The following is a 22982-nucleotide window of genomic DNA, read 5'->3' on the forward strand; positions in this document are numbered from 1 at the left end:
CGCCAAACTAACTATTATGAACTACACGAAGCCAATCAGTACTAATAGCACAAGTGAGAATGTAATGCATTTGTGTGAATTTGGGTTTAATTTGAAATATTTTTATAGTTATGCTCATAGGTCCCTTCCAAGAATGAGATATTGGTCTCAACTGTGCAATGTTGTATGAAACAAGCAGCATTCATATACATGTTCATTTCGAGTAAGAATGAAGTCCGTGTGTGTGTCGAACCTTCAGCCAGTGCCCATATCAGAGGCTGTGTTCGATGGCATTGCACTGTACCTGAAGCCCCAGCCATCGATAGCGCTGGCAAAAGCCACATTGCCCTGGTCCGGGCTGAAGTACAGGTGTGAATCGTCCGTCTCTTCCAGACCAGCGCTCCAGTCGTACACCTGCTCACCGGGGGCGGGCTGCTGCTCCTCTGTGTCCTTCGCCGCTCGCTCCTCCAGCACTTTGGAAGCGAAGAGCGTGCCCGTGACAGCATTCACCTGCGACAGGCAGCAAACAGGCGTTCACCTGCGACAGGCAGCAAACAGGCGTTCACCTGCGACAGGCAGCAAACACGGCCCTTGCCATCACACAAATGCACACACACGCGCGCGCACACACACACACGATTCCACCTACAAAGTTCAGGCACTCATGCCGGAGCTGGTGGCTGGTTCTCAAGAACCAGTTAACCTTACTGGAACGCACGCACATTTCCACTGGTGTGAAAGCTGAACAGCTGCACGTCTAACGTGGGCGTTCCCCAGCTCTCAAACAGAAGGCTAAATAACAATATGCATGACGTTCTTTCCTTGCATCTTTGTTACTGTTTTGAGTGCATATTTGAAGCCAGAGAATGAACTCTTTCAGCGCCACTATGTGATGCACAGACGACGATTGCATGCACGGCGACAAGTGCTTTGTTTACTTTGATGCTATAAATGTATACAGCCATTAAGTGGCAATGTTTGCTGGCAGATGAAATGAAGTACTGCAAGAGACAATTTCTGGAAAATGGCAGTTCAACAACTTTGAGTGTCAGCAAGACCCCACCCTTTAGCTGCCTGCATCAGGAGTTCCAGACCGGCAAGAGGTTTTTCTTTGCGGTCGGCAATGTCAGTGAAAGCGTGAACAGAACTTGAGCAACGTCATAAAAGACCAAGTGATACTAATCTAGTAGAACTAGTGAAGCAGAAGTGGTAGGGTGGAGGTCTGTTTCCAATAAGCACCGAGTCAGAAAGACATGTGTGCCCATTTCACCACTGTGGTGCCAGAACTGCACACTGGACGCGGTACCCGACGGTTTGTATGGAAGCCCCCTGTTCTGCGGCAAGCGGACCATCTAAAACCTGCTGCAGAACAAGAAGGTTCCGTACAAACGGCGCCCACCGCGTTCTGCTCCCCCAGAAGCACACGGTCCAGCCTTCATGGAGCATGTTCAGATCCAGCGCCCCCTAGAGGAGGTGCAATGTAGCTCACCTGCTCCAGGATCTTCTGCAGGTGCGTGTAAGCCTCCAGAGGGCTGAGCTTCAGCTCCACGATGAGCCGGTCCATCTTATTGATGACCAGTAGGGGCCGGATGTTCTCCAGCCATGCCTGACGCAACACGACTTGGGTCTGCATGACATCAAAAAAAAAAACAAAAAAAACAAAACAAAAACAACAACTGAACAATTACAATGCTATTTAGCTATCGTGTTGCCTGCATTAAAGCTTTTCATCCGATTTGTGGAGAACCAGTACCACGTCCCTATTTGACGCGCCCTGTTACTATGGTGTTGTGTGTAATTACCAGCACCCATGGCATGATTTGATGGATTTTAGTCCATTTACCAAAACACTTGTACAAGGAAGCAGCTGAGGAGAACTATGGATACAGGTGCACGCTTGCATACGCTTACTTGGCATGGCGATCGTGAACTAGCTAGCCAACTTTCATGATAAGATGCTCCAAGCCCAACAGCACGATTCCAATGAGACGAGGAGCATGCAGGGAAGTAACCAAGACAAAAACAAAGCCAGCAAAAGGACAAAGAGTCACGCTACCTGAGGACACACTCCCTCCACCGCATCCACCACGACAATGGCCCCATCGCACAGCCTCACCGCGGTGGACACCTCCGAGGAGAAGTCCACATGGCCCGGAGAGTCGATCAGGTTAACGAGGTATTCGGTTTCCCCTGGGAACAACGGGGCCGTGCAAGCGTTAGACGACGATAAAGCGCACCATCACGCTAACGTACACGACAGCATCCAGCCGCGCAGGTCTGCGGCTTACCTGTCGAAAAGTGCAACGAAATGGCACTGGATTTCATGGTGATTCCTCGGATCTGCTCATCCTCACGGCTGTCAAGGTACCTCAGCTAAAGATAAAAGAGAACGCCACTTGGAAACGTACGAAGAGGGAAGCGTGAGGTTTTCACAAGTCTGATTAATAATGACACCAACGTACCTTCCCTGCTAGACGCGTGGATATAATTCCGTTGCTCGCAACCAAACAATCCGCTAGTGTTGTCTTACCTGTAAACGGTAACACGTCGCCGAACAGTTGAACAAGCTGTAAATCACATTATATCATCCCAACAACTCGTAGGCTAGGACTTACCATGGTCGACGTGAGCCAGAATGCATATATTTCTGATGTTTGAGGGTTTCTTCTGCAGTGCGATGATTTTTTCTAAACTCGTGTGTCCCATTCTGATCTTAGGAAAAGGCGAAATAGCCCGCGGTTAGCTAGCCAGCTTGATGAGCTGTACATTCTCACGTGTCACGACATGGATCAAGTTGAGTTAGCAAGCTAACCAGCTGTAACTCCGATTTTCTATCGAATACTACAAAAATGTTGCCAACGTTTCGGGAGAAAGGTCACGTTAGCAGCTGAGGAGAACTATGGTTACAGGTGCACACATGCATACGTTTACTTGGCATGGCGATGGCTACCTAGCTAGCCAACTTCCATGATAAGATACTTCAAGCTTCACTTTTCTTTAATGTACTTTTGACGTTGCTGTTAAACTACGTAAGTATGAACACCGCATGCCAAACGCGTACGGAAAAGGGCGCATGTGGGTAAACCAGCAGAAAGACATGACTAGCAATACTCACGTTTCTTGTTCCCCTTCCCGGAAGTAGAGTGAAGCTGTATGACGTGAATCGACGTATGACACACGTAAGGCCTTGTCGTCACAGAGACGCTTCGCTCGTTGCCGGGTAACCAGGTTCCGCCTTAGAGACGCTTGGTCGCTGCGCTCTCCCTGGGACAAGCCGCTGAAATCCGCTTCGTTAACCAAAGTAGTCAAAATGAAACGGCTTTGTATTTGTGAAATTTGCAACTGTGGGTAAGCATTTGTTTATTTATTTTTTACTTTTATAAATATTAATTAGATATGATGATTCTTTAAACAATTTCTCAGAGAGAGAGAATCAAAACTTGTCAAATGATTAAACACGTTAGAGTTTAGAGCTGACTCCCAAAAGCCGCTATGTCCAGCCATCTCCCTGCGATGTTTCAAACCGCCTTGTTCTGGTTCGAATATGACATTTTTTAAGCCTAGTTTAAAATGTCAGCGTTCACAAAATAAAACCAAACAGAACCATGCATTACAACGCTGTGCTAACATGAAGCCCGTCTCCAGTATCTAGCCACATAAACCTATGACGACCGCAGGTGAGTGTGCTGCAATTCTTACGAAGTTGTTGTCATGGGCGACGACGTATTTGCCTATGAACTCACAGAGACCAAACATTGTTTCGCCTTTCTCTTCGATGCGATCTTCGGTTAGCCCGATTAAGACCTACGCAAGCGTCGTCATTATTATATTATTATAAGAAGTGGTTTTGACACGGCGCTTTCCTGAACCCGAACCCCGCGTAGCCGCCACCGGTGCGCACACGGGCCCACGGCGCTGTATCGGAGGAGCAGCAGGGCGTGTGTGGTGAGCGAGTACGCCGAGAAATACCCCGCCTATGAGATCTGCCAGCCTACCCGGAGCCCGAAACCCACATACGAGCACCAGGGAAACCGGGGCAAGATGGACGGGACGACGACATTCAGGTAATTTGTTTCACATAGGTATCCATTATGGTTGCACGCTAGGAAGTTCCCTAAAAGGGGAATTAGGATTGCGATTCTGCATTAACCGCATTGACCATCAAGGATGTTTGGTAGGGGTGGAGTTAAAAGTTTTCCATAAACAAAGCTATGAGGTTTACATTGAAATGAATAATGATAAATAAAATATTCTATAGTAGCTACATAAATATATAGTAATGAAGTATCCTCCAATTTAAATTTAAATATTGTATAACTTTAGATAAGCATTTAAATTATTTACTTTCTTATGTTTAAGAATAATTAATCTACGGTTGCGCAAACGTTTACTGTGTATTTGCTGTAAGCAAATTTTAAACACTAATGGGAGTGGAAATGTGTGCTTGAAGTGACAAATGATCTGTACTGTAGTCCTGGTTTCCAGCTTTCCCTGTTCTGCCGAGTACATTTGGTTATATCTAAGTGATAATTTAATCACTTTCTCCATGAGGAGTCTCGCCATCCTTGCCCTGATACAGGTGTTGATTGCATATGTGATTTTGCAGTTTTAGGTGGTTGTGAACTTTCCTAAGCAAAACACTGCCAGAATCAAAGTATTGTTAGTAGGCCCCAAGTGTGCAGATTGTTTAGTTTCTCTGTCTCTATCCATGGTGCGGTTGTTGAGCCGGTGCAACCTGTCAGAATCTCTGTCTTCTTCTTGATTCCACACCATCACTCGAACCTCACGTTACATCTTTCACTAAAGCTCCCTTTTTCATCTTCATAACATCGCTCACTTTTGTCTTCTTTTTTTATAAATTCAAAAGATGCCAAAACTCTAGAATCTCTGTTTAATGGTTTAACTCCTAAAAGTCCTAACGCGTGCTGGTCAGCGTACCTCCATTGACTACGCTGGTTTCAGGTCTGTCCCCAGATTTACATTCAGAGCCCTTTATGAGCTTTATATCCCATCACACACCCTCCACTCCTTGGACAGTAGACTGCTATCAGGGCAGGCTATTCAGTGCACTACTCCAATCTGTGTGTGACTGCTCGACTCTTTCATCTGTCAAATGTTACTTTTGGTTTGTTTTGGTTTGCAAACTTAGAGGGCCCAGAAAAGCGCTATATAAATAAAACATGATGATGATGATGATGATGATATGTGCATGCATAGCTGGATCAAACCAGCAGCCCACTTGGCCTGCTGTTGCGGTGTCCCTTTTTTGTGTACCTTAAGGTCCGATTACGTCCCCTACGAAGTCAGCCAGCGTCCCAGGAAGCCTGAGGTGGAGTACCAACCAAACCCAGGTGAAATCGACCTGGCCACCACTTACAAACAGGACTTCAACCCCTACGAGCTGCTGCCGGTGCCACCGCCGCGGCCAAAGGAGCAGCCCAGAGCCAGCAGCGCCAAACTGGACACGGTGCCCACCTACAAAGGTAAAACCCAACATCCCAGGCTGCGTTGTTGCGCCCTGTGAACAGAGGTGGGAGATGCGAAAGCTGAAGGCTTAGCCTTGCCCTTTTCAGAGTGTTTCAACACGGTCCATGGGTCTTGCCAGACCCTCCACATTAGTACTGCATCCGACTCCAAGCGCACCTGCACTAGATAGGATTCTGTTCAATACCCTAATTAGTGCCTCCCTGACTCTTTGAGCCTGCGACCTGGAAATCCATCCATGTCCACTGTCGCTAAGGACATAATCAATTCTTTAAATGCTCTGAGGATTTGAGAAGTGAGTAGAGAGTAGACTTTCAAGTCAGGGATGGTTAGAACACGTACAAGGCACTAACTGATGTTAAATCAATTATTTTAATTGAGGTTTATTGAGTTTGTAGGTTAATTATACCTCACAGAGTATGGCGGGAAACCTATTTAGCCCAGAGGCAGGTGATAAGGAAGAAAGGAAATGAGGAAGCACAGTTAAAGAAATGAAAAGGACTTTAATGTTCTCAGTGAGTGGGATAGAGTAACTGAAGATTAGACTGGGGGCAAAACATTTTAGGTCTGTTACTAGAATTCAATTATTAATGCTTTGTGACTACATTCAGATGTAATATCTTGTCTCTGAAGTAGCAAACACTGCATTGTGTTTTTCAAAGAGGATTTTCGTCAGTGGGAAATTCACAAGCGAGAGCTACCCAAAGCAGACATGGCTTACCGGCCTCCATCAGCAAAGTTTGGGAACACCACAACGTTCCAAGACGATTTCATCCCAAGAGGCCTCGTCGTCCGAGAGAGCTTCAAGCCGCCAAACATAGCCAAGCTATCAGACACTCCTTTTGAGGGTGTGACCAGCAACCAACTTTTCTACGTGCCCCACGCGATGGAGGTACGCTTCGTCCGAGCCCCAGAGGAGTACAAGCCAAGCAGCCAGCCTTTCTTGGAGCTCACCACTCACCGGCGCGACTACCAGGGCCTGCCAGGTCAGCAGACCAAGAGCTGCAAGCCCGACCGGGCCGTGGTGTCCTCTGGCGCGCCCTTTCAGAGCAGCACGGAGTTCCGCGACCGCTTCCAGCAGTGGCCCGTGTCGCTCCCGCGGCCGCACAAAGCGGTGGGCTACGCCAGCCCCACGGCGGATATGGACCTAAGCACCACCACACAGACCACCTACGTCAAGCACAACGTCCACCCCTTCGTCTCCGTCAAGCCCTTCTCCAAGCCCACCCGCGCCGCTGCCCCCTTCCAGGGCAACACCACCATGAAGGAGGACTTCAAGGCCTGGGAGACCCGGCGCCGGGACGTGATCCGCAAGCCTGAGGAGATCCGGAGAGCCCGTGGCAAGATGGAGGACCTGACCACCTTCAAGGCCCACTTCATCCAGCACCCGCCTCAGAGCAACGTCAGCTACAAGCCTCTCGCCGCACCCCTGAGAAAGGATGCCCCCATGGAGGATGGGACCATGTACCGCAGAGAGTTTACTCCCAAGAAGATCAGTGTGTGCCCGGCCAGCTTCACCACTCCCCCAGGGTTCATCTTTGTGGACACTGATGAATGTGGTCACAGGTTTTTTCACAAAGTGGCTTCCCAAGAGAAAATGGCTGCAGACAGTAACATGCAGGCTCCTAAGGCAGTGGCCGTGATGTCATAAGAATGTGACCTAACTAAGTCACAGTAAAATTTCAAATCTCTCTGCATCTTTACTGCACGTGTCTGGGAGAGTATTTAACCCTTAATTAGTATTTATGATCTTTTATAATGTAAATGTAATGTAATGGCATTAGGTTGATGGAACGTAATTGAAGACATATTAAGATATAAGAGGGCAAGACAGTAAGACATTTGCACATAGCTCTTTCAAAATTGATGGTAATAATAAATAATATGTATTATATTTTAGCTTAATCACATATATAAAATATTGGTTCCAAAAACATAAAATCCCACTTGATTGTATTAGATCCTGTAGCACTGCACTTAAAAGAGCAATCAGAATGTTCTGAACAATATATGATACACAAATTGACAAAGACCACTGATATTCAATAAGTACACATGAAATAACAGGGCTGCAATAGGCCAAGCCACAATTCAACTCAGTATATATGATGCGGTTCTTGTCAGTAAGATACAGTAGATAGGGTCTAGCCAATAAATGTTACATTTCAAATTCAAAGCAATCTGGGCATGGCAATGAACTAATGAATTAAGATCTTGTTTGAATGAAAATCCTGATTGCTATAATCTTTCATCTTTGACCACAAAAACAATGGGGAAATGTTGAATGTACTCCATGTAGATTTCACCACGTGGATCTCTGTGTGATCTCTCATAACCTTTAAAACTGATGCATCAATCAAAATACATGTTGTTACACTTCTATCAATTAAGCAAAGAAATATAGAAATAGTTTAAAACCAACAGAGATTGCTTTATATTTCAGCTAATATTTATGTCCACTGCTCTGTGCATTTCTGAAGAATTGTGAACATTTATGTGCCAAACTTTCTTTCAAAGAATCATCTGCCCCTAAAGTAATACGCACAAGGCATGTTACAGCGACAGTAATGATCAAAAGGGAATTAACAGATTGTAAAAGTTTATTTATTTTTTTAAATTTTGTAACACAGAAGTGAGTAGTTAGTGATATTGTTGTGAGTAGTTAGAGAGAGTCCTCTCTCATCTGTTTCAACATGAGCCATGCACAAATCCAGTACATCTCAACATCCTGAATGTTCTGGAAGAAAGATTTATATTTATATTTATATACATATATATATATATATATATATATATATATATATATATATATCTCAGTAGCCAATTAAGTATTGTTGAATGCCTGTACATATTACAAATGGCCTGTGTAACTGTTCACACATTGCAAAATGAAACCAAAAGGCATGCTTGGAAATACAGTAGGACAAAATATTCAACTCGCCCATTAACATCAACAAGTGCTAAATGCTTTTATATGTTTTAGTTTTAAATATGGATTACAATGTAAACTAAACTGGGAGGTAAGAAAATAAAGTCCAAAATCTCTACACTCAATGTACAATATTGCACTTAAAAACACATTATATACAAGAAATATTTTACAATGCAGCACATTGGTTGAACATGCGAAGAGCACACGGGAAAGGCTTTCCAACTGAAGAAAAAAAAAACACACACACACACACATCACAGAAAACAATGCAACGTCAAGCCTTCATTCTACATATTAAACCTTCAAAATGCCATATTCATGTAGGTCCTAACGAAAACGTCAGCGGAAAGAAAAGAGTCACTCTTTAATGGCCTGATGTGCTTTTATGGCGTTGCATTAGTTTTAATGTCAGTGTGCTATGTACACTTCCACCGTATCCAATTCACTTTCCCTTCACATGCGTGAATGGTCCATTCTCTGTTGTTTTTTTTTAATAGTCAAACCAGTAACAATATAGCAGTAAACACATTTCTTATAAATTAATACATACATTAGTGAACAAGGTTGGCTAAAATCACAGAGCACAGAGAGCTGTAGGACTCTGTTTTCACCTTCACTGATGACCTCAAAGCCCGTCCACAGCTCTTAGCCTTTCGCCCTGGGTGAAGGTCCTTACTAAATAGTGCATCCACTTAAACTCAAAAGTACCAAAAGTACTTCTTGCTCGTTGAGCAAATCCAGGAGCGTATCCGCTTGAGAATTGTCCCAGGCCTCTGGAGGCGTGCCGTGCTGGGGTTTGAACGGGGGATCAGTCCGATGCCAAAACTACGAGCAGTGCCTTGCCTGTCCACTAGGTGGCGGCGGAGTCCTCTGCGCAGGACCGGCAGCACCGCTGTCTGTACGGCTCCACGGGGCAGAGCCTGAGGCGTTTCACCACCGTGCAGTAGTGCGTCGTATCCTTGCACTCATCTACACAAACCACACACAGCCGTCGTCATTAAGGGTTTTAAAAAAAAGTCAAACAAAACCATAGTCTATTGACTATTCTGTTACAACCGGGTATTTATTTATTTTTTTAATAGTTGAAGCATCTTTGTTGGGACCTTCCTTATTTATTTGTTCAGTTTGTGCCATAGCAACACGCAGAACTAACAGGAAATACTTTAAGAGAATGGAGAAGCGAGAGGCCTACTGCCACAGGACGTGACGTTGCAGTGTTGCCAGGTGACGGGACGCCGCTGCCAGGTGCACTGCCGGTCAGGGAGGGTCTTGTTGTTATGGCGATGGACGCATTCCACCTTGCGGGACTGAAAGCCGCTTCCGCAGGCCACCGTGCATGGTCTCCATGGCAACGCCCTCCAGAGAACATCGCACATCTCTGACGTGCAGTTCCGCACCGAGGCCGGTCTGGGGAGAGAAAGTGCGTGTGCGTTGTGATTGTGTGTGTGTGTGTCTGTGTGTGTGTGTGTGTGTGTGTGTGTAGACAGCGTGTGTATGTGGGAGAGCAGTGGCACACCTTTCCTTGGGATCGCAGGTGCTTGTGGAGTTGGAGCCATTCAGATGTCTGCAGGACACTGTCCTGCTCTGAGTGGCTACGGCGGGACTGAGACAGCGCCCGGAGCACTACACACACACACACACACACACACACACACACACACACACACACAAATAGTACAAGGAGAACCCAGCCGTAAGTCTAGTGGAAGGTAATTTCATGACAGCAGGTTCTCAGGTATGGTAATACCTCGGTGCTTATAATGAAGATCATGAGAGTGCTTGTAATTTGGAGTATTAATCCTGCCTCTTTAATTTACCATCTTGACTGTTAATCCTGCCTCTTTAATTTGGCATCTTGTGTGTTAATCCTGTCTCTTTAATTTGGCATCTATTTAGTCTCTGTCATTGCGAACACACAATTTTCATGCAGTTCAAGGCTTGGTGCCCCAGAAGCATGGCAGAATTACATCTGCAGTATTACAACAGGTGATCAAAATCGTGCTCTCTCTGCTACCGAAAAAATACCTTGATCCTACGGCACCTTTGGGGAAATTCTTCTTCGGCCCTTTGTAATCCACCCTAGGAGGAGAGGTTTAGAGATGGCAGTTACCTGTCCCCAGCGGCTGGCGATCCACTCGGCGCAGATGTCCGAGGAGCAGGGCTCTCTGTTGGCGGGGCGAGGGATTCCTTCGCACGCAGCGGCGGGCAGCACCCGCATGCTGCCGGCAGCCTCCAGACGCTGGCAGGACACCTGCCGCTGGCGGAAGCCCCGGCCGCATGCCGTGGAGCACTTGGACCAGACGGTGGATGCCCAGCTGAAAGGAGTACATGGATTTCAGGTGGAGCACTGCGAGGAGGGCAAGTTATCCGTCCTTAGACAGAATTCTGAGAGGAGCGCAAGTTAACGAAGTTTAGAGTGAACTCCACAAAGAGCCCATGATAACAGACTTTGGACTGAACTCTGAGGCAAGCACACTAATGAACTGTAGACCAAACTCTGATCCGTGTGCATTTCAACAAACTTCAAACCATACTCCAGGAGGTGTGCACATTAAGGAACTTCCCACCGAACACTTGAGAGGACTGTATATGACGGCGTATTTGATGTGTGTCAACCCTGCGCGCTACACACTGTAGGGTTTCCTGTACTTGGGCGTGCCAGACTTTGCACAGGAAGCATACATTGCTGGATGATTACCCGACGGGTTCGTTAAGGTGTGCTGGAGGAAGCACAGGAGAGCCGTCCATCACGCATTTCAATATGCATCAATGTTTGCGCTTTTTCTTAGACAAAGTTCCGTGATACCATGCTGTACGACACGCAAGCCAAACGGGGTGTTGCACATATACACAGGAGTAACGCAGGGAAAGTGAGATACATATGCCCAGGTTTTCAATTCAGGTAAAAATTCAAATCATTTGAGTAAAAAATTTGGGTTTTTAGACACAGTTGCTCTAAGGATGCCATAACACCCAATTCTTCACATTTGAATGCATGGCGAACAAAACCAGGATCCACCCTTTTTGGAGGTGACATCCGGGCGGAGGCACGATGCCATGCGAGAACCTGGGTTTGCTCTCGAGCCCACAGTTGGGGCTGAGGGGTGGGAGTGGAGGAGAGGTGAACACGGTGCTCTCACTTCTGCGGTGAGGAGCAGGCCGAGCAGTAACAAAGACGAGCTTTGTGCGAGGACCCCCTCACAGATGGGCCAGAGGCGCCGCTAAGCTCTTTCCCAGATCCCCGCCACTTCGCAGTGAGCACGTGATGCTTTTGGCGCGGACGGCTACACGGTACGGCTGCGGTGGACCGGCCGTCTGCTCCTTTAAAAGGCGGCCGGTCCGTGTCCGGTCCGCGATGGACGGTGGCCTTTAGAGGCCTATAGGACTGATGTGCTAATTAATATTGGCAACCGTCACTGAAGGCAGAGAGTTTGTACCTGAAATGACACGGACTCTGTAAGGATTCTCTAGGATGGTTTAAGGCAGGGGCAGTGAACACCAAGACTGCTTTGGCGAAGGACAGTTTGGTAGCGTTTCCATAGCAGCGAGCCATTTCTTCTCCGGTCCCCCGACTGACGTAAAGGACGCCCCCTGCAGGACTCAACACTCTGCCGTTTGCTGCTACCCCCACCACCTCCCCTTGCTCACTCCTCCCCGACGGCCCTCCCGCACAACCCCCACGCCGATGTTTGGAGCTGCATGATGAGTGGGTTTCCGAAGGTGGAGGGTTGCTCATCCCAGAATCTCTGACCTGCTGTCAGGTGGTTTGGGGTGGACTCCTTCTCGCGTCTACTGCTTTGGGAGGCGTATAAAAGCAATCAGTCATCCTGGGAGGATTTATCGCACACAAGTGGATAAAACTGTACTTTACACAAAAGACCTTTTAGCTGAAGGCCTTGGAATAGGGAAAGAGGCATAGCTTTAGAGGCATCAGGTTTGGATGTGTGATACATTTTTGAAAGGATACAAAAATGTAAAAATAGAAACTGGCAAACAAACAAAAACACGAGCCAATACTTTTAACCCCACGTTCAGCCTAAGGAGATTTTAGAAGTTTCAGGTTCATTACAGACACTCAAAGGATGGTATACGTCCCAGTTCGGACGTTGGGGGAGTGAGGAGGCTACCTGGCAGGGCAGTTGCGGAGGTTGCAGGGGCGGGGCCAGGGCCCAGGGCTGGGGAGGTTCTGGCAGGAAGAGGGGGGCGTGTCTTGGCCGTCAGCACTCACGCAACGCGACTGCCTGGTCTGGAAGCCCCTGTTCCCACAGCTGGCGCTGCACGCGCTCCATCCGGTGAAACGCCACTCAAACGCTGCACGCAGAAGACCAAACCTCAGTTAGGCAGGCCCGTGTTTACACCAGCAGGGTGGTGGTGACGCCGAGGTCACGGGTTCAGTTTCCACAGAACCCACACTGTCATGCTGATTTATGCAAGTCGCCAGTTCTGTCAACTGGCCGCTGTCAAGTCGTCACGGTTTGGGCCCCTGAGCAAGACCCTTAACCCTCAATTGAAAGTCATTTTGGATAAATGCCCTAAAATATAAATGCACTTGAAAATGACATAACTGATCAGTGAATAAAAAAAAAAATACAAAAAAAAAAAAAATTATATATACACACACACACATTATATATATATATATATATATATATATATATATATATATATATATATATATATATATATATATATATATATATATATATATATATATATTTAGTTAGTTGCATTTCATTCACACTTGAATTAACACGTTTATGAGCCTACTCTAAACCATTTCAGAGAGAAGCACTTAAGCAAGGACTGGAAGCAAGAGTGCATGTACCTGCAAAACATTTGTACTAGTTAAGGGAGTTCAGTATTTTGGGCCTGGGAGCTTAATGGAATCTATCACGCCTCGGCCTCCCACTCCGAGGTCCTGGATATACGCCACTCTGCAGTGCTCCCATCCAACACACCTGGCTCCAATATCCCACTGCCAGTGAAGACCTACTTTAAAGGATCAGGTGTGTGTGATTAGGCTATCAGGGTGCTGATGTCCAGGGTTGGAGCTGGGTGGGATCAGGTCTGAAGTCCTGTTTTGGTCCTGACTCAAGGGCCAGTCTGTGATTTATGAGATCAAGAGACAGGCGAGATGCCCCGACCTCTACATACAATCCCTGGGGGTGGGTGGAGACGTGAGTGAGCGGGAGGAAACAGGATGTGTCCAGACACCATGCATGCGGCGGTATGATCAACCAATTAGAACTGCCCACTCCCTCGCTTACACAACTGCACACACACACACAGACACACACACATTTACAACGTTTACCAAAGTGACTTACAATTATGACTGAACACAAATTGAGCAGTTGAGGGTGAAGGGTCTTGCTCATAAGCCAAAGAGTGGCAACTTGGTAGCAGTGGAAGCTGAACCAGTAACCTCCTGATTATTTGGTGAGTACCTTAAGCACTGAGCCACCACTGCCCTGCACACTGACCCTGTGGGAGGACGTGAATCCAGGCGGAGAGGAGTTGGTTGTTGGCGCTCGTCTGGCAACCATAGCGCCCGTCAAACATTCCACCCAGAGTATTCACTTCCAGGACACGGCCGCCCACCAGCAGACGGTGGTGGAGGCCTGCCACCTGCTTCAGGGTTTGGTTCTGGTAGGTCCACTTAATGGGCTTCCTGTGGCTGGGGGCAACAGGGCAGCCTGGGGACAAAAGGAGGAGGTGTAGGGGCCGGACAGGGGTGGGAGGGGGAGGTGGGAGTACCTCTGATGAGCTGGAGCTGGATGTGCCCACTCTTACACACACACACATACACACACACACACACACACACACACACACACACACACACACACACACACAAACACAGTCATCAGTATCAGTATGAGCCCTGCACCTATCCTCAGAATGTCCCCGGGTCTGACCGCGATGCTGGTTCCGATCCGAGAAGCCATCAGAACTCTTTTCCTGTTCGTCTCCTTCAGCGCGGAGGCCGGCTCTTCAGACGCTGCCACCGTTGGCCCTGACAACAGTCACAACAACAGAAAGCAGCGTCGTTCCACCGTGATCAAATGCAGTCACTCCTGTGCAACCACCCCATCTGTCTGTCTTTTACGTGACACCTAAAACCTAATCCACCAAAGATACAGAGAAGCAAGTGGAAATACAAACCGATCACTTCCTGACATCCTGACACACAACAAGTTTATTTTTAGATATTATTTAGTTTGGCACGCTGGCAAGCATCAGAAGGGCTAATGAATGATGTCCCACTGGGAGGAGGCTGCGGAAGAATGAAACGCCAAATCATGAATTCATCACCCGGAGTCGTTAACTCACAAACGTCAGCAATACGGAGTCAAATGCCGAGACCAGATATGACATATGACAACATCCTACTTCCACCGCCTGCAAATTTCCTGCCATTATATGAAGGTAACACATCATCACTCTGCCCAGCTCTAATGGTGAGTCTCTATAATATTTCTGCTCCCTAACACAAGTTTCCCAGCGGCTCAGAGACTGAACGTGACCCCCCCCCCCCCACCCCCCCAGCTCATCTAGAACTAATGAGCAGCAAGCTCTGTAGTTGGGAAGAGGATTCACTCTTTCCTGGACACGGTGCCTACCCTGACCCCCTGATCTCCCGAGCCGGCGCAGTGCAGACAGGCACGCACCCTCGCTCTGAATGGGCCTTCCGGGCGACTGTAGGGCTTAGTCTAAGCAGCCTGCCTTTCAGGAAAGCCACGCCAGCTTGTGCAGGGCACGGCCAGGCCTCCACGGGGAGGAAAAGACATGGCAGGCAGGAGGAGAACAGATGGCTCCGCCCGCAACGGGACTCACCTGCCACGCGGAGCGCGCTGGAGGCTGCCGCCTTGCCGATGGGGTTGGCCGCCACGCAGATGTAGGTGCCGTAGTCGTGTGGCGAGAGGTCACGGAGCAGCAGAGAGCCGTCTAGGAGTGGGCTGGCCCCGGTGCCCAGAGCCCCCTCCAGGCGACGCCAGCTGACGTTGGGTGCGGGGACACCTGTTCCCGGGAAACACGCCAACCCGCTCTAAATCAGCCAGGCCCACACTTAAAGGGGTCCGCTTCCACGGCGGCGCTGCGCCGGGGACAGTTTATTCCTCAGCCAAGTCCTGATCTGAGCTAGGGAGGCTATAAAATGAGTGATCTGGGATCAGAGGACACAAGCCGTCGGCTGGAAGGAGTCGGATATCGACTTGGAGGCGTGCTGTCGTTCAGGAAGGCGCAGACGGTGCTGAGCGGCACAACAGGCCTGCAGACTGCCACAAAGTACTCATACAAATGGATGTAATGAATGCAAATTGCCTCGGTCCAATCTGGTCCCCCGAGACATTCCTGTCTGCCGTAATGAGCAGCACATGCGCCAGGTCTCAGCATTTTATAGGCTTCTATTTGACAGAGGGGAGACATTAGCGCCAATATACTTCTGAGCGCGGTGGATATAGCAGAGCTGGACAGAGCGTGGGCAGGCAGACATTTAAAGATGGAGTGGAGACACAAGTGTGGGAAGCTAAAATGCTGTTCAGTTCAGTGACCTTAATGCATTGACCTTAGAGGTCGCAAAGATTTTACACCTCCTACCACTAGGAGGCAATATTGTAACAGTTACTGTATCTACCAAGCCTGTGTGGTGTAACCAGGGCAAAGCAGGCAGATTTAATATGTGTACCGTGATAGAGAAAAAGGCATTTTCTATGGTTATAGAAAAAGGCAGGTCTACTCGCACACACACACTTGCATACACGCACACACACAAAATGTCCTGCACGATACACATTCAATTACCTTCTGTTATCAGAGATAAAAGACCTTTTGGCTTACACCAATACAATAAAGGCGTATGTGTGTGCAATGTGTGTGTGTGTGTGTGTGTGTGTGTGTGTGTGTGTTTGTGTGTGTGTTTCTGTCTGAGTCTCCACTCTTTGCCTTGAACCTGAACAGCTGCTCTTTAAGACATCTCTCCGCACCTTCAGTTTAATGACTGAAAGTCCTTCCAGTGCTACCACCTCAGTCTCTCCACCTGCTGTTCTCTGCCCACGTATCGCCAGCTGGACGGGTTATTTCTATCTCCCTCGTTCCTCTTTCCCTTCTCTCACGGAGGAAAGGGCGGAGCCACACGTGCTTGGACTGATGGGCTTTGGGGTGCAGCCTTGGCTTTTGACCCCGTAAACCACACGTGCAAGTCACAATGTAAAGAATGAGGCGTGCGCCCGCCGGGTTCCGCAAAATGGCGCCGTTGCGTCGGAAGCCCCTAAATGACGGGGAACAGTGAAGTCTGGCCCCTGCAGACTTTGCACGCAGTTTCTTCCGAACTAGTCTGTCGCTGGCAGTGATCTCGATGTTGCCCTGATGTTTCGTTTGTTCTTAGTGGGAAAACCAGAACTTCAGCATTCAAGATCAACAGTCAGCCGCTGGTAAAGATCTACACAGTAGTGGGTTTTACAGTAAATCTACAGGGAGACAGGCTTTATAATACAGCAGTGTTAAAAACACTTTACACTCAATTACCAGATAACAGTGTGTGTGTGTGTGTGTGTGTGTGTGTGTCTGAGCTTTTAGGCGTTAGATCTCACTGACCTGTTGCGGGACACTGAAGCGTGAGATTGGCGCCCACGCGGGCGCTGATTCGGCCCCCTACTGCCACCTTCAGGCTGTAGCTGTGCAGATCTGACACATTCCTGGAGGAGGCTGCGATGGCAGGGGAATCTGTCAAACAGAAAAACATCAGATAACCACAGCAAAGTGCAGCTGATGTCAGTGCACATGAACACTGTGTGTTTGTGTGTGTGCGCGCGAGCATGCTCACAGGCCAGCAGCACTCGCGTCATCTCCGAATCGGATCCAATTTCATTGCTGGCTGTGCACCTGTAGATTCCAACATCTCTGGCGCCCGGGCTCGCGATGTGCAGTCCTCCAGAACTATCCCACAATGCCCTGGGGATGAGAGCAGAGCCACCCAATCAACCACAGAATTCACTACATGCGCTCGAGTTACGCCACGCAATTTCCATTTCCACAAATGGCACATTAAACAATTAGTCCCAAATTCGCTTAAGCCTGTGCGCAGCGAGGAGAGATCAGCATGAGAGTGTGCCTCGCGTGAGCCTGATGAAACCAGAGGCTCCCTGCACATCAACGACTTTCTTTTCAATAAAAACAAACACCGTGATCCATCCTAATCAAATGCTACATGGCCGGAACAGAGAGAGGAAAGATGTGTTAAAATTTCTCATTTCCTGTACATCAATCATAAGCTTCCCCCTTGGCTGCTGCAATCCTCTATTTTTGGTTCCTCCTTTCACTTGAGCTTCCCTGGGAAATTGGAGGTTTAAGAACAGGAGGTCTGGGCTGCCATAGGTTGCAGAGGGGTTTAGGGGTCCGATGAGAGGAGTGGTATTGTGCTGGGGTCGCTGCACGGTTCCCCTGGCTCCAGACCTGCGCAAATCCCATGGTCCTGCAAATGGAAGAAGCTACGAAAAAGGCGTTGGACTGATCCCAGATCAGGGAGAAATGGCGGCTCGGCTCCGGGGCACCGTTACCACTGAGGTCCACCCGTCTGTCCCGTCTTCCCGTCAGGCGTCCCATTCTGCGGGGCTGCATAGTATCGTCACTCTGTGGGACACAGGACGGCGCGCGCAGACCCACACAAGTTGCTAATAACATGCAGATTCCCGAAAGCGTCCACTGAAGTACTTTCTCAGGGTCCCAGGTGACCCGGTAAGGGGGGGGGGGGGGGGGGAGAGTGGCTGCCAAAAACGTGACGTGAAGTTGAGTGAAAGTTGCAAAGAAAAAGAGACAGAAAAAAAGAGAGAGAGAGCATAGAGAAGGAGAAATAAGGAAAGGTTAATGAAGTGCTGTGTTGCTAAAAAGGTGTAGAGAAGTGATGAGAGAGGTGGAAAGAAACAGCGAGAGAAAGTCAATGAGAATAAGAGAGAAGCCAGCAAGAGGCGAAGAGAAAGAGAGAGAGAGAGAGAGAGAAAGAGAGACTGAGAGGGAGAGAGAGGGAGAGAGAGAGAGAGAGAGAGGGAGGGAGGAAGAGAGACGGAGAGGGAGAGGGAGGGAGAGAGAGAGAGGGAGAGGGAGAGAGAGAGAGAAAGAGAGACTGAGAGGGAGAGGGAGAGAGAGGGAGAGAGAGAGAGGGAGGGAGAGAGAGGGAGAGAGAGAGAGAGAGAGAGAGAGAGAGGGAGGGAGGAAGAGAGACGGAGAGGGAGAGGGAGGGAGAGAGAGACAGGGAGAGGGAGAGAGAGAGAGGGAGGGAGAGAGAGAGAGAGAGAGAGAGAGAGAGAGGGAGGGAGGAAGAGAGACGGAGAGGGAGAGGGAGGGAGAGAGAGACAGGGAGAGGGAGGGAGAGAGAGAGAGAGAGAGAGAGAGAGAGAGAGAGAGAGAGAGAGAGAGAGAGAGGGAGGGAGGAAGAGAGACGGAGAGGGAGAGGGAGGGAGAGAGAGACAGGGAGAGGGAGAGAGAGAGAGGGAGAGAGAGAGAGAGAGAGAGAGAGAGAGAGAGAGGCTAGCTGAATCTCACTGTGGCTCTCCCTATTGTATAAACCTTCAGTCTCTCACACAGTCTCCCCAATCAGTAAAACACAGTCCATATGGAAAAGGTGAAGCTCACATGCACCCACACACCCCCACCTCATCAAAAACCTCACATCTGCACCTGCCGATAAAAAAGGAGCAAATCAATAATACTTGATATTAGGCCTGCTGCATGGAGATGACAGAACACAGTCCAGGAGTTGCTGCAGCCTATAAAACGGGTCTGGCCGATTCGGAGCCAGACACTGCTAACGGTGGAAAATCACCTTTGGGACAACAGCAGGGTTGCCTTGGCTACGCTGAACCAGTCACGTTCCTCAGAGGTGTGCGGCTAGTCTACAGCCGAGGACATGGACAGCGCAGGGCTCGGGAGTAGCTCGTTTCCGTCCCGGAGTGGGTCGACCTGCAACTTGGACAGGCATGCGGCAACCTTCTGGGTTGAGAAAGACCGAGACGCTGGCATTGGGAGTTGATATTAGACCAGGTATGGGAGCGTTTTTACGTGTAGGGGAGTTTTGCATCACGTCCAGCCAGGGTGGCGAGAAACACTCCGGAGACACCAGCACTGTGCCTGCAATCGGGCAGCACACACACGCACTGGTACTACTACTGCAGAGACAGACGCCGGCACTGCTGGAAAGACGGGTGGGCACGTCGGGGATCTGTCCTACTGTTCCAGATATCTCCTCCCGGTTTAGACAGTCTAGACAACAGCAGTAAACACCACTAGGCCGCTACTGAATCTCCCTTAGTGAACAGAATGCGCTGTGCTGCCTCAAGTCCACTTGTCTAGCTGGGATCTTGTGTTTTTAAGGGACAGAAGGAGACAGTTTCCAGACTGGCCCTGCACCGGGAGAGCAGCGTAATGAAGACATCCGAAGTATCCGATGCTCGAGCTGTCGGGCAAAGCATGCACCAAGAGCATCCGATGCTCAGAGACTCTAAGATTCAGAGACTCTGAGACCTTTGATTGGCTGACGCCTTAATTGGCGGGGTGGGGAAAGTGCAGCTATCGGTTCCATGTGCAAAGCCGTACTGACAGCACGCACGAGATGAAAGGAAAGATTGTGCAATACAGCGAGTCCAGTTCCCCGGGTTTATGAGAGCGATGATTCATTGTCACACTGATCCATAAGGACAGTGTAATATTTTAAACAGAGCTTAAAGTCCCGCGTGTGTAGGCGCACGTGTGTGTGTGTGTGCGCGCATGTGTGTGGTCTCTGTCAATGTGCATTGCTACATCGAATAAAGTAGCTGCCATACCACAAGACCTCATTGATTTGCTTTGGGTTGCCATGGTGAGACACCAGCGCAGGCTAAGTTACACTAAATTCAATCCGAAATGAACGTTTTTGCTCGAGTCAATTGTAATGTTATGCTTTGTGAAGAAAAGGCCGTTTAAAACCTCTCCGGTAATTTGGTCGGTCTGTGGAATAGTAAGCCGCTTCAAAAACATCAAGGATATTTCTGTTCCCCTAAGAAAGGCATTATCTACTATAAATATTACTCTACAAAGATGGAACGTGTTTGGAGTCACAGCACTGGCCCTGGAGAACAGAGGTCTATGGGGAGTTCTGTTACATTTGGCAAGACAGTTAAATCTGGCTGTATATAACCAGTCTGGACAGCAGGGCTCTGATGACAGCCACAGTTACTACACAGTTACAGGGAGAGGCAACGTAGACAGAGAGTAAACAGGGCTTGCAGGACTGAGATGGATGTAGGTGGGCCCATTCAAACACCACCCATTTCTAGTAGAGTCAGACAGAAGGCTCAGTCAACAACGCCGTCGTGTGAAGAAGGCGTTGTTTCCTCCAACTGAAACAATCATTCCAGTTCCTTAGATTGCTCCGAGCTGAAGCCAGGCGCTCTCTCACTCACATGGAGCTGAGGTCAATTCTGTCAGTTCCTAAAGCCGCACCATTGTACAGGAGCGTGTGTGTGTGTGGGGGAGGGATTCGCCGCAGAAAGAAAACCTGAACATCTGAATTCCGACTCCACTGAATTCTGCATCATGTCATGGGATGAATTTCACACATCAGGAAAAGTAAACCGAAAGGCTCCCGGTGCTCCGATCAGCACTGGCAGAGGGGTTTAAGTCAATCTTGCAAGCGATAAAATGGGGCGCAGGCTTCTCCGAGCCAACAGCACCGGAGCGGCGTGTTTAAAGCGCCTACAAGTCTCCCAGAGGCTGCTGCACATCCTCAATGATGCAAGCCAGGCGGCGCTCGGGACACTGTTTGCACAGCCATGGCCCACGCGGGTCCCGCAGTGCCTGCCAGGAAGACCGGCAGACAGTGTTTGGCCACCGTCTGGCTAGAGACTGCCCTAAAGGCCCCGCGCTGCACAGAGCCGACTCACCGAGTCAACGTTGCTCGGCAAGCACGTTTAACCATCGACAGAGCGGCGCGGCACGCCGGACCTCAGCCCGACCCCAGAGAGGGCAGGACGGGGTCGGCCAGCGGATCTGACCCGGACGGCGTTACGTGAGCAATGGAGGGGTTGGGAGGGGAACGTTTGAAGGCAATTAAAACACGTGATTAAGACACGTCAGAAAACTCTGTTTTGGAAGGCAAAGCACATTTTCTCCCTTCTGTATCCCACAGTGAGGCAGAGAAATGTTACTGGACTACAGCTGTACCAGAGTTACGAACAACTTTTAAAATAGAAGCTGTGTAAAAGTTTCACATATTGTGTCAGTATTTTATGCTATTTATATATTAAAGATCTCACTAGTCTTCAGTAGTTTCACCAGTCTAGACTGTTTCTGTGGTAAGTTTGTATCTGGTTTTGTTATGCACACAGGCCACAATCATTCTTCTCTAAACTAAATCCTACAGGACAAATGGAGGGCAAAAAAAACAGCCAGACCAGGACCTATTGCAGCTATCAACATGATCACGTAACTGCGACAGGAAGCCACCTCACCTGTTTGGCAGAGGAAGTCCATCTTTGGTCCAGGTCACAGTCGGCGGAGGAACCCCCTGCGCTGAACAGAGCAGCGTGAGGCTCCGGGTGGCGTTGGTTACGTAGGTGGTCCTCCCCACTCCGACCCTCAGGTCCCTCTGGAAGCTCATCATAGACGAACTCTGCCCGTGTCGAGCGATGACCGGCCGGCTCTTTGGACCCTTTTCCCTGGAGCGCTCAGAGGAGTTGGGGGTCCTGTCCGGGCGCCCACCCTCCGAGCCCTCCTGAGTGGCCCCGCCATCTCCGGCCGACGCTCGAGCCACTGCCATCTCCTCCATCAGTTTGCCGATGAGCAGGGAGGCCAGGTCATCTGTCACGTCCCCGCTCTCTGCCAGCTGGCTGATGTTCCTCACCAGCTCCTCAAACTGGGCTAGCTCCAGAGTGAAGGCCCCCGACGCTCCTGTTAGCAGGACATCGCTGGCAGGGCTGGAGGCCACGTGATGGTTCTCCAAATCCGCGGGATCCGCAGGTCCCTTCGGCCGGCTCTCGTCTATATAAAGCTCGTTTTTCTGCATCCAGCTCTGAGCAGGTTTTTGGGTCTTTTTGAGCGGAGGCGTCTCCTCCGGGCCCCGACACTTGCCATAGCCTCCCTCCTTGTTAAGAAATGTTTTGGAGCTGCTGTGGCTTTTCTCTTTCCCCAGCCGCTTCTCCTCGGGATGTTCCAGAAGCCTGTTGTCGTGGCCTATCAGCTTGAGGATGAAGATGTCTGAATCCTGATTGGCCCAGCAGCGATACTGCCCAATGTCTCCCGCCTCCAGGCTATAGATCCTCAATGCTCCCGACCTTGTGACACTCAGACGTTTGGAGCTCCGAAGATCGATGCCGTCCTTATCCCAGTGGATCTGGGCCTTGGGGAAGTGGCGTACTGGACACTTGATGATCACAGATGTCTTGGGGAGAAGGTAAGCTCGTCCACCGACAGTGAAGCTCAGTCTTTTCTCCTGCCTCGTCTGGATATAGATGCGTTTCAGACCCAGAACCCGAGGGCACTGTTTCTTGGAGAACTTGTGTTCTGTGGCCAAGACACAAAAGAAGGTTTAGAAGGTTCTAGAAGGTTGAAACCACTG

General features: G+C 49.2%; 3 protein-coding genes across 7 annotated transcripts in view; 1 reads left to right on the plus strand and 2 right to left on the minus strand.

The window, feature by feature from the left end:
- Positions 1 to 3179, minus strand: part of efl1 (elongation factor like GTPase 1) — a 62242-nt gene extending 59063 nt beyond the window's left edge. For 3 of the 4 annotated variants that reach the window (XR_004776148.1, XM_035526916.1, XM_035526911.1), the window contains exons 1-7: positions 3095 to 3179; positions 2595 to 2691; positions 2442 to 2509; positions 2268 to 2352; positions 2036 to 2169; positions 1469 to 1606; positions 284 to 489 (exon numbers count right to left, since the gene is read on the minus strand). Coding sequence is in view for 3 of the 4 variants with exons in the window: in XM_035526916.1 (XP_035382809.1) it covers positions 284 to 489; positions 1469 to 1606; positions 2036 to 2169; positions 2268 to 2352; positions 2442 to 2509; positions 2595 to 2685 (722 nt within the window). In the remaining variant the exon portion in view is untranslated. The remainder of the gene's footprint in view (positions 1 to 283; positions 490 to 1468; positions 1607 to 2035; positions 2170 to 2267; positions 2353 to 2441; positions 2510 to 2594; positions 2692 to 3094) is intronic. The other variant, XM_035526914.1, reaches the window with a different exon arrangement.
- An 80-nt stretch (positions 3180 to 3259) lies between these two features.
- Positions 3260 to 8396, plus strand: saxo2 (stabilizer of axonemal microtubules 2). The gene is made up of 4 exons (XM_027019846.2): positions 3260 to 3327; positions 3864 to 4043; positions 5260 to 5462; positions 6126 to 8396. The coding sequence occupies exons 1-4, from the start codon at positions 3290 to 3292 to the stop codon at positions 7112 to 7114; spliced, it is 1410 nt and encodes a 469-aa protein (XP_026875647.2). The 5' UTR covers positions 3260 to 3289; the 3' UTR covers positions 7115 to 8396.
- Positions 8052 to 22982, minus strand: part of adamtsl3 (ADAMTS-like 3) — a 96882-nt gene continuing 81951 nt past the window's right edge. The window contains exons 21-31 of one of the 2 annotated variants that reach the window (XM_027019845.2): positions 21877 to 22927; positions 17220 to 17347; positions 16991 to 17119; positions 15233 to 15415; positions 14286 to 14411; positions 13879 to 14091; positions 12523 to 12706; positions 10506 to 10710; positions 9912 to 10018; positions 9588 to 9802; positions 8052 to 9364 (exon numbers count right to left, since the gene is read on the minus strand). In XM_027019845.2, coding sequence (XP_026875646.2) covers positions 9246 to 9364; positions 9588 to 9802; positions 9912 to 10018; positions 10506 to 10710; positions 12523 to 12706; positions 13879 to 14091; positions 14286 to 14411; positions 15233 to 15415; positions 16991 to 17119; positions 17220 to 17347; positions 21877 to 22927 — 2660 coding nt within the window. In that variant the 3' untranslated portion in view covers positions 8052 to 9245. Of the gene's footprint in view, positions 9365 to 9587; positions 9803 to 9911; positions 10019 to 10505; positions 10711 to 12522; positions 12707 to 13842; positions 14092 to 14285; positions 14412 to 15232; positions 15416 to 16990; positions 17120 to 17219; positions 17348 to 21876; positions 22928 to 22982 lie in introns of those variants that run through there. The other variant, XM_035526907.1, reaches the window with a different exon arrangement.

Source organism: Electrophorus electricus, chromosome 1 (assembly GCF_013358815.1).
Source record: "Electrophorus electricus isolate fEleEle1 chromosome 1, fEleEle1.pri, whole genome shotgun sequence".
NCBI classification, from domain to species: Eukaryota; Metazoa; Chordata; class Actinopteri; order Gymnotiformes; family Gymnotidae; genus Electrophorus; species Electrophorus electricus.